General features: G+C 45.0%; 1 protein-coding gene across 1 annotated transcript; it reads right to left on the bottom strand.

Annotated features, from left to right (window-relative positions):
* Nucleotides 1–3,260: 3,260 nt before the first annotated feature.
* Nucleotides 3,261–4,552, bottom strand: LOC141047870 (hemoglobin subunit alpha-3-like). The gene is made up of 3 exons (XM_073543197.1): nucleotides 4,458–4,552; nucleotides 3,755–3,953; nucleotides 3,261–3,389 (listed from the first exon to the last, which is right to left on the bottom strand). The coding sequence occupies exons 1-3, from the start codon at nucleotides 4,550–4,552 to the stop codon at nucleotides 3,261–3,263; spliced, it is 423 nt and encodes a 140-aa protein (XP_073399298.1).
* Between the last annotated feature and the right edge of the window lie 8,660 nt (nucleotides 4,553–13,212).

The raw sequence follows: 13,212 nt of genomic DNA, 5'->3' as shown, positions 1-13,212 counted from the left end.
ATGTGCGTTGGCATGGTAGCCGGTGACCACTTCCGGTTTCGCCACTAGTCACATTTCCGGTTTATGCCCGCTATAAAATCAGCGTCTTTTACTCCATTCCTTGCGCCCCCTGACGAAGGTGTTCCGAAACGTGCGTTGGGGCGGACACCGGGACCCTGTGTCTGCCATCTGCTTCTCTGTCCAGATATTACACATAGTGTGCATGAATATTTCCTGACTGTTGCCTGGATTCTATACTATTCAGTCTGTCTACCCATTAGTATAGCATGAATACTACAATATATAAGTACTACTTGTTGGGTATATATGATCATTGTGTAATTCTTAATGTACTCATGTGCAGTTTTGGCTACTAGGGCCCCTGTGTCCTCATTCGCTGTTTTTATTATTTTATGGCTCTTCATCACATTGTATTTGTACCTTGCCTCACTATGTGAAATAAAGCAATTTTATTAAGACCAGTAGTTGTTGTTTGGATTCGTCCTCCCCCCGTGTGCTGTTGTTTGTTACAACTGGTCATATAGTCCTGTGGTGTTCATGTGGGTGGCTAATTCTAATAGATTATATTTGTTGAGCCCTTTGTTGCCCACATGTCATATACACCGGGTTTCATTACCTTCCTTTGTCATGCTCCAACAACTGCATCCCACACAACATAGTAGTGAAGCAAAGCACCCTTTGGTGGCTCCCTGCTTTGAACACGAAGCGTGCTTGGAGGCGGGTGGAATTTAGTCTGCACTAAAAGAGCGGGAAGAGTGTAGGATTTAGTTAGTTTGTCACAGGAGTCTGACGAGATCAGTCTGTGAAAGAAGATCCCCTGAGTGGGATGGAGGAAGGAAGTGCTGCAGCCGACCTCAGTGACCTGGGTCCGCTGGCACAGGAAAGGAACATTGCTAGAAAGCCTAACTCTCCATAAGAAGGAAAAGTATTAGTACGGAACGTGAGGAGAAGAAGAGAACTAGGGATTAGGGTTAGAGGAGAACCCTTCCCTAGTTCTAAGCGCAAGGCCGGGGTCCGGTCCCCGAGGTTGTATGGATACTAATGGTCCTGCAGCAGATACCGGAGGAATAGAAGTCGTCACCACTTTATTCCCACACCAGACTTGGGGGCACAACAGCATCCTGAGAGAGCCGGGACTAGGTAGTAAGGAGTCCCCGAAGCAGGCTACAGCTGTCTGCCGTACAAGTAGAGTTCATAGGAACATCTGACAGGAGGAACTCCAGTGTAACTCAGTACTGTGAGTACTTCACTAAAGGCGCTAAGAGGGAGACGTTCAGAAAAGGCACATATGTTGGCGGAGTGTTGGAAAGGAGTACTTCATCTTGCCTGGAAGTTGGCTGAGCTCCTGACCCGGAGGACACGGCACGGATGCGGGCTCTTGTGCCACAACTGACTGTGAGTAAAGCTTTGGAACTACATGCCCTGGTGTCCTCCACTTATTCCTGCGTCAACCTGCCCGGCACTGCTACATCCCCTGCGCCCGACACTACACCATCTAAGTGTCACTTCACCTACTCTGCCCTGGGACTACAGCCGTGCCTGTGGAGGGCTATAACATCATTGCTGCACCACACCATCTGTCCCAGAGGATCTGTCTGCAGCGTCGGCTTAACATCTTCATTGCCGAACACCACAGGTGGCGTCACGACTCATTCATTCATAAACTCTAATCATGATAAGCACACTGAACATTCCCTTTTACAATGGGCGCCCAGGGCCACGGGCCGGGTCCCAGCTGCCGTGACATCTCCCATTGAAGCTCATTGGGCCCAGTACAGAGTAACCCCACAATCCTGGGAGGGCAACCCATATTATCCCCACACACAAGTATAAAGTGCTCACGGCCCCTCACACAGTATTCCCTTAATGCAATCATTATGTCCACAAAGCATCTATCACAATATTATCACCCCACAGCCTCTCACACAGTATTATAGCCCCCCACAGAAGTATGATGTCACCACAGCCCCTCACACAAGACTGATGAGCCCACAGTCCCTTACACAGTATCATTATACCCCACACAAATATAGTGTGCTCACAGCCCCTCATACAAGTCAAATGATCCCACAGACCCTCACACAGTATTATGTCCCCCATAGCACCTCACACAAGACTGATGAGCCCAGAGTCCTTCACACATTATCATTGTCTCCCACACAATTATGATGTGCTCACAGCCCCTCATACATATTTAAGTCCCCTCACATTTCCCCCACACAAGTACTGACTGATAATTAAAATTTAAAAATAAAACTACTCACCTCACCCCATTCCCCCGCCGCTCCAGTCTGCGCTGTTTTACAGCTGGGGCAAAGTAGGAACATCATCACACCTACAGCAGTCGTAAGGCGCCGTTACACCACATAACGATGTCCCAGCGATCCTACCAACGATCCGACATGGATGGGATCGCTGGGACATCGTTAGGCTGATCGCTGGTGAGCTGTCACATAGACAGCCCCTCCAGCGATCAGGACCAGCGAGCAAGCTGGTTTCTAATGTAAACATCGGGTATCCAGTAGCCGCGGGAGACTAGCGATCAAAAAATGGCCCAGGCCGATTGAGCACGATCAGCGATACCCGGCAGGGGGGCCGGTCGCTGATCCCCGTCACACACAGCGATCTCGCTGGCGAGATCGCTGTGGTGTCACAAATCAGCGATCTTGCTAGCAACATCGCTGTGTGTGACGGGGCCTTTAGGCGCACAGGCTCAATGATAGAAGAGATTGCTGACAGCTTCCTTTTCCATCATTGCATTCACTGGTTTCTGCATAAAAAGGATTCAAATACTGGTGAAAGTGAGACTCCAGACATGGGGTGGCCACATGGTGAGATACACCACTGTATCCAGTCCTTTGGCTGTCCTAGTCCACGAATTTGCCGCAGAATATCCAAAGGGCAGCATGTGGCCCACCGGCCGCACTTAGTCCACATCTATAGAGTGTATATCTATAATTATTTTAGTAGCTAACACAGTTAAGTATAATGTCTATGCTTTAAATCTGAATAAAAAATAGACAGAAATTAAAAATAGATGCACTTTTATTAAAGATTACACCAGACTTATTTTGATAGACAACGACACAAGTACTAGCCATCTAAAGAGTGCAGCGAAAACTCAAGTTAGCAAGCTGCATTACATTCATTGATTGGCCTTAGATATGAGGACAAACTTGTGCACGTGGTTTCCTCTGAACGTCCCAGAGGATGGTCGGTCTGTTGCAGGGACTGATGTAGTCTCCTATCTCAGGGGAGCTTTATCTGTACTTGGAGGTCAGGATCTTACCGACTTCAGAGAGGAATTTTTTCCATGCAGCCTGGGCTTCAGGAGAGAAGTCATTGGGGAAGTTAATGGCCAGGACAATCTTTATGGTGTGAGACAGCAGCTGCAAAAAAGAAGAAACAACATGTTAATTCTCACACGTCATATAATTCAAGGTGTAAATATTTATTGTATCAAATATTACTTTCCCCTAAAATAGAACTATAAGATTTCCTTAAGTACATGACCAATTAATATGGTTACATACAAAATGTCACTTTACAGTTGGAGGATGGGATATAGCTGTTACTTTTTAACTATATATTTAATAACTACAACTACAAATTAATTAACATGTCTTTGTTATAGACATGTACATATGTTGGCATAATAATACCGTAAATGTGAACTTACAGCATGCGCTAACATGGTTCCTAATTTTAGTAATGCTCCTAGAGTACAAAATATTACAACTAATATTTTCCTTACCTTAAATTTTCCAGGGTCCAATTTCAGATTGTGGAGGTCACTAAGGTGGGACAGGGCACGATCAAGGTCATCCAGATGATGGGCTGCCTTTCCAAGAGCCTTCAAGATCTTACCACCATGGTCTTTCAGGTCATCAGATCCATGAGAGAAGTCAAAATTGGGAAAGTGTTGCTTGGTCTGAGGGAAGTTTATAAACAGTCTAAAAGAAATATAATCAGGGTGAGAATTGGGATCGCCATAAAACTAAATACCAGTAGGTTGTTACAAAATAAGATCTCCTACATTAAATCAATACATCACTGATCATCAGGGAGAGACACTAAATGTTCAATATATTCCTTTTTTCCACTTTGGAGCTAACGTAGAGTGTGTACTCAACTAATGTTAGATAAATATATGTGAAAATATGATCAGAGATGTCTTCCATGACTATCAGCATTTAATGCAAAAATATACAGACAAAACCTCTAATATCTGAAAGACCTTCATTCTTATGATAACTGTACCTAACAGCACCGTAGTGCAAAGTAAGCTAATATCATTTCCAGGCATGAAGAAGACATGATTATGCGATATACAATGTGTAATCTATGATAGGACATATCCATTGTGTCACATCTAAGAGACACTATCATGCATTCTACTTCCAATTATCATTTGTAAAGTTATCACTATATATATACGGGATAGAAATGCCACTTACCTTTCCAAAACCTCACCACCCAAATCATTGACTCTAGGAGCAATCTTGGACCAAAGGTTCAGGATTAAAGCCTTCTCGCTTTCAGTCAGAGGCATTGTGATGTTGGTTAGTTGGTGAGCCTTAGGTAGGCTTGAAAACTCAAGTGTCCATGTTGTACAGCCGTTGTTGGACGTTTTTAAAAGCTAAAGTTACCATTCACACAAATTGAACTCCATTTCTATTGGATAAAACCAAATCCCACCCTGTAAACTTGTTTACCCAGCAACACATGACATTTGAGCTAACATATGACAAAATCTTTGCTCAATATGTTGCATGCTAAGCACATACCTATGTTCTTCTGGAGCTCATAGTAATATTCATTCTTCATTAGCAGATACCTACAGAAACAAATTGACATCGCTCTCTAAAATGTGTAATATCAGAGCAGATAAAGCAATTGTAACACAATCTAAACATCACAATAGTTGAATTGAGTTGAATGTACAATTGTAATTTATACTTGGCTGTTTCCTAACTGCGTTAAAGTGTCATGAAGAAGATGACTTCACATATTGATTATCTATTTTACATAGTATTTTTTCACATACAATATATGAAAATATTCATTCTTTATTGTAAAATACATTAGCCACCATGTACCTACATAACCAATATGGAGGCACACAACAAATGGATCAAATAATTCCACATTACTCTACTTTATTTCTTGTACCGATTTTACTACCCTATCAATTCAGCATATTATAAATGTTTATATAAAGAATACTCCAAAGAAACATCCTTATTCCATTATTTGTAAGATACATAGGTAATGCCTCATGAAGTCTCATTATATGGAGACGATTCTCATATAGATTAGGAAAAAGAGGAGAACATAGAATCCAAATCCATTTCAAGCATATACATATTTATTTGTCAATAAGAAGACACATTTCAGAGATACAGGATAGTGAAAAAGAATAAAATGGGTAATCACATAAATGGCCCGGTACTGGAAAGAACAAGTAGACAGCCTGTGATAAGCATGAATGCCCAAAACAAATCCTCCAGGGAAATTTGTAGAGAAAGTATATATATACTTAGTAGTAGTGCTCAAAAGAGCTTCTACTACACAATATTGTATATTGCACTGAACCCGGGTAGAGAATGTATAACAATGCCAATAAATGATAGACAATAAACTAGGTATAGGTAACCAGTGTTGCAATGGATGGTATAGCCCCCATATGTCAAAGAAAGGTCCAGTGGAAAATGTGATAATCCATGATATATAGTTAAACGGGGAAAACAATTTCACACACAGCACTGGCTGTGGAGTAGCGTTTGAGTAAACACTACACCATCCAAATGGCATGTAATAGGTTATATTGCTCAGAAGTCGCTCAAAAGGGCTTCCCCTGAGCAATGTTATGTATTTCACTAAGCCCGGGTAAAAAAAATTTTTTAACAGTGCCAATTAGTAGTAGGCTAGATGTGAATCAGCCAGTGTTGAGATAGATGGTGCGGCCCCCGTGTGTTAGAAAGTAAACTGATAATTGACGCAGTTGTCCATTAATATTGTATTAGAGCAGGGAAAGCAACCTTCATTCACAGCACTGGCTGTGGTATGACATAAGATTGAGTCTATTCAGAGCTCAGCGGTACACTATCCTGACAACATATAATAAGGCATGTAACATAAAACCCTGGGGGATAAGAAAAGGTAAGCTTAAATAAGCTGGGTGAATATACCCATCATATCCTGGTGTGCAGCAGGCGCCGACTTGTGTACCCCTACGCGCGTTTCGCGGTATGCAAGACCGCTTCCTCGGGGGGCGTGGCTATGGCTGTGAGCGTCCCAGTTAAATGTCTGGCTGAGAATGGTCACCAGGTTGCTGTGTGCCTATCAGTGGGGAGAGCCTCACACATGTGCAGTGCTACTAGTGCTGCTTCCTGGTCAGCTGACATCATCTGGGGGCGGCCAGCATCAGACCGCTGCCCAGGCAGCGACAGAGCCAGCGGTATGTGGGTCATAATAAACAAACGTCAAGTGGGGGGCGGCCGGCGCTAGACCGTCACCCAGGCAACGCCTGCATCATGTGTCACATTCTAATAACAGCGCACCACTATCGCATGTGATGGGCATTCATCCCACCAGGATGGAATCATTGTCACAGAGGGTGACCTGGTCTCTATTGAAGTAAGAGGAAGGGGAAAAAAAAGGGGGAGGAGAAGAGAAGGGAGGGAGAAAGGGGGGAGGGGGGAGGGGAGAGGAGGCATGGGAATGCGTGTTATATATATTAACCCTGCATGTACTGGACAGAAATGGCATATATACTAGACAAAAATGGCATATGTATCAATGCAAACAATAGATATATTTACATCCATCAGGCAGAAAGAATAATAAGAAGCAGACTTAGTGTAATCACGAATACATATCCTTCTATTCATATTAAGTCCTCTTTTCAAATGCTTCAAATGTTTCTTCAAATAATTCGCCAAACGCATGGTCATATGTCATTCCAGGCAGGATAATAATTTTGTCACATAGATCCCATACGACATGTTGTTAACATCACAATTAACATCTCCGCTCCAAAGCATTGGATAGAATGAATCGCATTATCTGTAGCCAGACAAATAAACAAATAAAATAAGTGCAAGGTTCGAAAAACACACACACAATAAAAACATGACTATAGATTAAAAAGAGAGAGAAGGAGAGATACCTATCTAGGGATGGCAGGCAGAAATAAATTTAGATACAGATCATAAGAATGGCGCAAAGCTAAGTGATTCATTTAGCCCATGTGGTGTCATGGTCCCTAGGACCATGATCCACCTACATTCCTTCTGTGCGAGAAGGCGTTTATTATCGCCGCCTCTAATTCCACTGTTTATATGTTGAATGCCTCTTACCAGGAAAGATTTAGGATCACTATTATGCACTAGTTTGTAGTGCTTGGGTATGGTTTTAAGTTGTGTCAGGTCAGTTGCTGTCTTAGATGCAAGGATGTCATGGACATGTTCACGGACGCGTAATTTTAATTGGCGACTTGTTAGGCCTACATAAATATTCGGACACCCACATGTCGCATAATAAATAACTTGAGCGGTGTTACAAGTTATATGTTGTCTAATAGAGTAGGTTTTTGCTCCATCAGCAGATTGAAATGATGATGTGCGTACGACATTCTTGCATGCGACGCAATTACCACAGGGAAAGCATCCCAAGGGGGACCACGAGAATCAAAAGGATTTTTAATACGTGGGACATAATGTGAGCGTACCAACATGTCCCCTAAATTGGGACTTCTGCGGTATGTCATAAGTGGATATTCAGAAATTATGTTAGCCAATGAAGACTCTGTCTTTAGTATGTTCCAATGTTTGGTAAGTATATCCCTCATTTGGTTCCATCCCCCATTAAAGGTTGAAATGAACCTGACATTACCCTGCTGTTGTTGCGTTTTCTTCCTGATATTTGGTTGTAGGAGGGCCAACCGATTTGTTTTTCTTGCTCTATCAAAGCCCTTCTTGACACAGCATCGACTATAGCCCCGTTTAAGGAAACGATCTCTAAGTTCCCTAGCTTGATTCAAAAACGCATCTTCTGAAGAGCAGATTCGTCTGATTCATAAGAACTGGCCAACTGGGATGGCCTTGATGGTTGCCCATGGGTGGCAGGATCTAGCATGGAGGAGTGAATTAACCGAGGTGGGCTTCCTGTATACATCAGTCTGCAGGTTGGAAAAAGGGTCCACCCGGATCTTAATGTCCAGGAAATCCACCTCAGAATTGCTGTAAGTGTAAGTAAGTTTAATGTTATAGCCATTATTATTTAAGCTCTCCATAAATTCCTTAAGATGTTGTTGTGAACCCTGCCACACCATGAGCAAGTCATCAATGTATCGCAGCCAGCACTGCACATGGTCAACGGCCCGCCCCCCCTCCCCCGCGAAAACCTCCCGCTCCCAGTATCCCAGGAAGAGGCCAGCGAAAGAAGTGGCGCAAGCCGCGCCCATGGCAGTGCCGCACTGCTGTAAAAAAAAAACGTCCCTGAAAACAAAAAAATTGTGTGTGAGAACGTATTCAAGCAATTCCAAAACCAGATCACATATGAGGCTGTCCCAGCTGCTGCTCCTCAGAAAAAAACTGCAGGCATCGATACCGTCTTGATGGAGAATACATGTGTATAATGACTCGATGTCTGCAGTAACAAGGAGCATGTCTGATTCCAAGGACATCCCATCGATCCGCGCCAGGACGTCCGTCATGTCCCTTACATAGGAGGGAAGTGCCTCCACAAGTGGTTTTAAGTAATGGTCTATGAATTGGCATACCGGTTCACATAACCCTCCTATGCCCGACACGATAGGACGTCCCGGCGGATCAAGGGGGTCCTTGTGAATCTTGGGCACAAAATATATGGTGGGAATCCTTGGAAATTTGGTTAGAAGACCCTCAAAAATTTGTTTTGGAATAATGCCCTGTTCTAAGGCCCTGCGCATGTGTGAGGCTCTCCCCACTGATAGGCACACAGCAACCAGGTGACCGTTCTCAGCCAGACATTTAACTGGGACGCTCACAGCCATAGCCATGCCCTCCGAGGAAGCGGTCTTGCATACCGCGAAACTCGCGTAGGGGTACACAAGTTGGCGCCTGCTACACACCAGGATATGATAGTTATATTCACCCAGCTTATTTAAGCTTACCTTTTCTTATCCCCCAGGGTTTTATGTTACATGCCTTATTATATGTTGTCAGGATGGTGTACTGCTGAGCTCTGAATAGACTCAGTCTTATGTCATACCGGAATGACATAGGAATGCCTGGGGGGGGGTTCTGTACACGATTTTTAAACGTTTTTGCAGCGTTTTCGCGCCGAAAATCGCGGCAAAAACGCTTAAAAATCGCATCGTGGGCACACACCCTTAATGTGCAAAGCATGCAATTTACTGATTGATGCGTTTTTTCCACTATTTTATTTTGTTGACACTGTAGCGTTAATCTGAAGCAATATTATGTGAATTACAACCAATTAGGCCATGTGGTTTGTTGCAATATTTATGAAAAAAGGAAGATTTTATTGGGAAATACAAAAGATAAATTGAAAGAGGATAATTTATCTCTGCGTAACAATTATATGGTGTGCTTTCAATAATATGAGATCACAGTGATGTTTTTGGTCTTATATTTATTTATCTAAAATACTTTTACAGACATTATAGAAAATATTCATGCACAATTTTGATATGCATTTAACAATATATGTCTCTTCTTCATGTTCCTTGAACTTATGTATACGCTAAATTTTGATCTTTTTATGGTATGAGGCACTTTATTTTATATTTACATGTTGAAATAAAAATTGGAATTTTATTTAACGAGTGTTTCTATCACACTTTTTTGATCTAGATGTAGCGTATTGTTTACAGAGATCAGTATGTTTCATGTGATGATTTTAGTCTGTAGTGAACTTCATATTCTCTGATTGACTACTAGTAAACATCTTCCTAACAGATGCCAAAAGTGTGCTGTGCCGCCACGCCATTCGCTTACCTGTATGAAAGCGCAGCACACTGTGTTTTTCTTTGCAGATTAAAAGAAAAAAGGTTTTGGTATTGTACTATTAACCAGTTGATAAAAAAAAGATTGCCCTCAGTGGGAAAAACAAAATAATAATCTTGTTGTTATGGTCACAGGAGCTGGGCCCTAGGCAGAGGGTCAGCGTCCATCTAGACCTACCGTCCGTGCGGCATCGCTACTGCGGACACCAAGAGGAGCTGCAGAGTGCAGCGCAGCGAGAGACACTGCTGCTAATCGACAATGCCCGGTTGCAGGCGCACTGTCGGACGCTAGCACAGTGGAGGATGCTAATGTGGCTTGTAGCTTGCCTCTGGCTGGCACTGACTCTAAAGCTTAGTCCCTATACACACTCGTAATATCAGAGGGAGGGGATCTTAGTGAGTCATTCGCAGGTACATGCATCCATCTTCATTCACACAGTTAGCAACTAGAGACTATACTAGTGCATGGCCAACCGGCCATGCGAAAATTTTACAGCCGGGACCTTCCAGATCACTGAGATGGACCTGGACATGTGATTGCCAATCATGCTCAGTAGAGCAACTTAGCCTCTGGAGTGATTTGCTGCTGAGCAGCCTACATTGCCATTGCTGACCCAAAGGTGGCAGCAATAGCCTGCCCCACAGAGTGTTAGGCTTCTGGTTCCTGCAGTTGCACAGCAAGAATCCAGAGCCATACATCCAGCAGTCTCCCATTCCTTTCCGACCGCTCAGGGACCGACACAGCAATCTCAGTGATCCAGGTGCCCTGCTCAGACCAGCTCTCTGGGTCTGGATGTTGCTGCCACCTCTGGACCAGTAATGGTAGCGCAACCTGCTTTGCAGGAAACCACTCCAGAGGCTAAGTCCTCTCGCCATGCTACTGGGCATGTCCACGAGACGATTTCCCAGTGGAGATCGGGGGTTACATGCTCAGGTCCTTTTCCTGATCTGATTGGCCCATCTCAGAGGTCTGGAATGTCCCGGAAGCGCATGGCTATAAAAGGCCCGCATGGCCGCTCGGCCATGTGCTAGTATAAACTATACTTGCTATACACATATATACTATACATATACTATACACTATACATATACATATACTATACACTATACATAAATATACTATACACATGTGAATGGTGACGGATGTATGATTCTGGTGACTGACTCATTTGAAACCCTTTCCCTCTGATATTACGTATGTGGTTAGGGAATTAGAGTTATAGTCAGCGCCAGTCAGTGGCAAGCCATACGCCACAGTTCATACCGCACCGCTACAACCTCTGCCTTGGGCCGTGTCCTGTGACCATATACCGTGTATGCACGCAGCTGAGACCTGTGAAGCTAACAGGCTCGGCGTTTATGCTTTATTTATACTAAAGCGCCTCTGTGAGTTTAACAGTCCACTCTGTGCACCTTGGGTGACGTTTAACCGGAGCGCAGAATACCACCATATAGCGAGTCTGCCATTACTCAGCAGCTGTTGTTACACCTACTGCATGGTGGACCCTGGGCGGCGAACGCACTTCCTATTATTTATATTTAGTGCGTTCCGCCATCCCTAACATTATACTAGTGCCAGGGTCTGGCTAGTAATGGCGGACCTACAGCAGCTGCAGCGGTACATTCGGCAGCTGGAGAGCAGGTTTGCGGCTATCGAGAGCTCCACCTCAGCTGCGAATGCTACGGTAGCCGCTGCTCAGGCAGTCGCAGAGGCTGTCTCACAAGTGCCCGCACTCACGCCTATGCCGACAATATCTCGCCTCCCACTCCCCGAAAAGTTTTCGGGTGACAGCGCCACCTGTAGTGAATTCGTGAGTCAGTGCTCCATCCAGCTTGAGTTACTGGCTGCACGGTTCCCTACAGAGCGGGCTAAGGTGGGGTTTATTGTTTCTCTTTTATCTGGCAGGGCATTAGAGTGGGCTACACCATTGTGGGAGCTTGATGATCCCATGGTTCAGGGCGCTGCTCAGTTCCTCGCAGCTCTGAAGCAGGTTTTTTTGGGACCACGGATCACGCACGACACCTCTCTCCAATTATTGGCCCTAACACAGGGGTCTCTCTCGGTCAGCCATTATGCCGTCCGATTCCGGACATTGGCTTCCGAACTAGAGTGGCCTGATAAAGCACTCATCCCTGTGTTTTGGAGAGGGTTAGCAGAGCATGTCAAAGATGCTCTAGCAACCAGAGAGGTCCCCACAAGACTGGAGGAAGTGATTGCCATCTCCACCCGCATTGATCTCCGGTTTACGGAGCGCGGGCTGGAACGTGCGCAATCCAGATGAAGGGTTGACTTGGCTCCCACCTTCACCGAGCCGCTAAGATCTCCCGCTCAGGAGCTTACATCCTCCGAACCTATGGAGGTGTCTCGCGCCGGCCCCAAGACACTTCCGGTGCAAAGCTCCACACGTTGTTACCAGTGCCAGCAGTTTGGTCACTCGGCTAGCACGTGTCCTCTGCGGTCGGAAAAACGATCACGTCCAGTGGTCGTAGGTGGTGGTCAGACAAATATGAAACCCTTTTCTTCCAAACCGGTATTCCGAGGGACCTTAGATAGCGGGGCCTCCACCTGGGAGGTAGAGGTTACCGTGGATTCAGGGGCTGAGGGGAACTTTATTTCCTCGACCTTCGACCAGAAACACGCTATTCCACTGGTGTTACTGCCCCAACATCTGACAATCAGGGTGGTTAATGGTGCACCTTTACCATCTCAGGTGACCCACCAGACAGCCCCACTCGGGCTCTCAATCTCACCCTCTCACCATGAGATTCTGTCCTTGTTCATTTTGCCAGATGGCACCGACCAGGTGCTTCTCGGAGTTCCCTGGCTCCGTTGTCACTCCCCTCATATTGATTGGGTTTCGGGGAATATACTAGGTTGGAGCAAGGACTGTGAGGGAAGGTGCCTGAGGGGCAGTGTTCAGGTAGCTGTCACTGAAGTGCCCGCGGATCTCTCCGCGCTTCCTAAACCTTACCACCAGTATGTGGACGTCTTCTCTAAAAAATCTGCGGAGACGCTCCCGCCGCACCATCCTTACGATTGCCCGATAGATCTTCTGCCAGGCACGGAACCTCCTAGAGGCTGTGTGTATCCGCTGTCACTCCCTGAGACAGAGGCTATGTCTCAATATATCCGGGAGAACCTGGCTAGAGGTTTCATCAGAAAGTCGGTGTCGCTGGCTGGTGCAGGGTTCTTCTTCGTG

Source organism: Dendrobates tinctorius, unplaced genomic scaffold (assembly GCF_039654945.1).
Source record: "Dendrobates tinctorius isolate UK_male_01 unplaced genomic scaffold, ASM3965494v1 ptg000129l, whole genome shotgun sequence".
Taxonomy (NCBI): Eukaryota; Metazoa; Chordata; class Amphibia; order Anura; family Dendrobatidae; genus Dendrobates; species Dendrobates tinctorius.
The sequence above is the reverse complement of the archived record's forward strand: the minus strand, read 5'-3'. Positions and strand labels throughout refer to the sequence as shown.

Coding starts and splice junctions, on each gene's coding strand:
- LOC141047870 (XM_073543197.1), bottom strand. CDS start 4,552: ATGCCTCTGACTGAAAGCGAGAAGGCTTTAATCCTGAACCTTTGGTCC. Junction 3,954..4,457: donor GGTGGTGAGGTTTTGGAAAG/GTAAGTGGCATT, acceptor TATTTCTTTTAG/ACTGTTTATAAACTTCCCTC. Junction 3,390..3,754: donor TGGACCCTGGAAAATTTAAG/GTAAGGAAAATA, acceptor TCTTTTTTGCAG/CTGCTGTCTCACACCATAAA.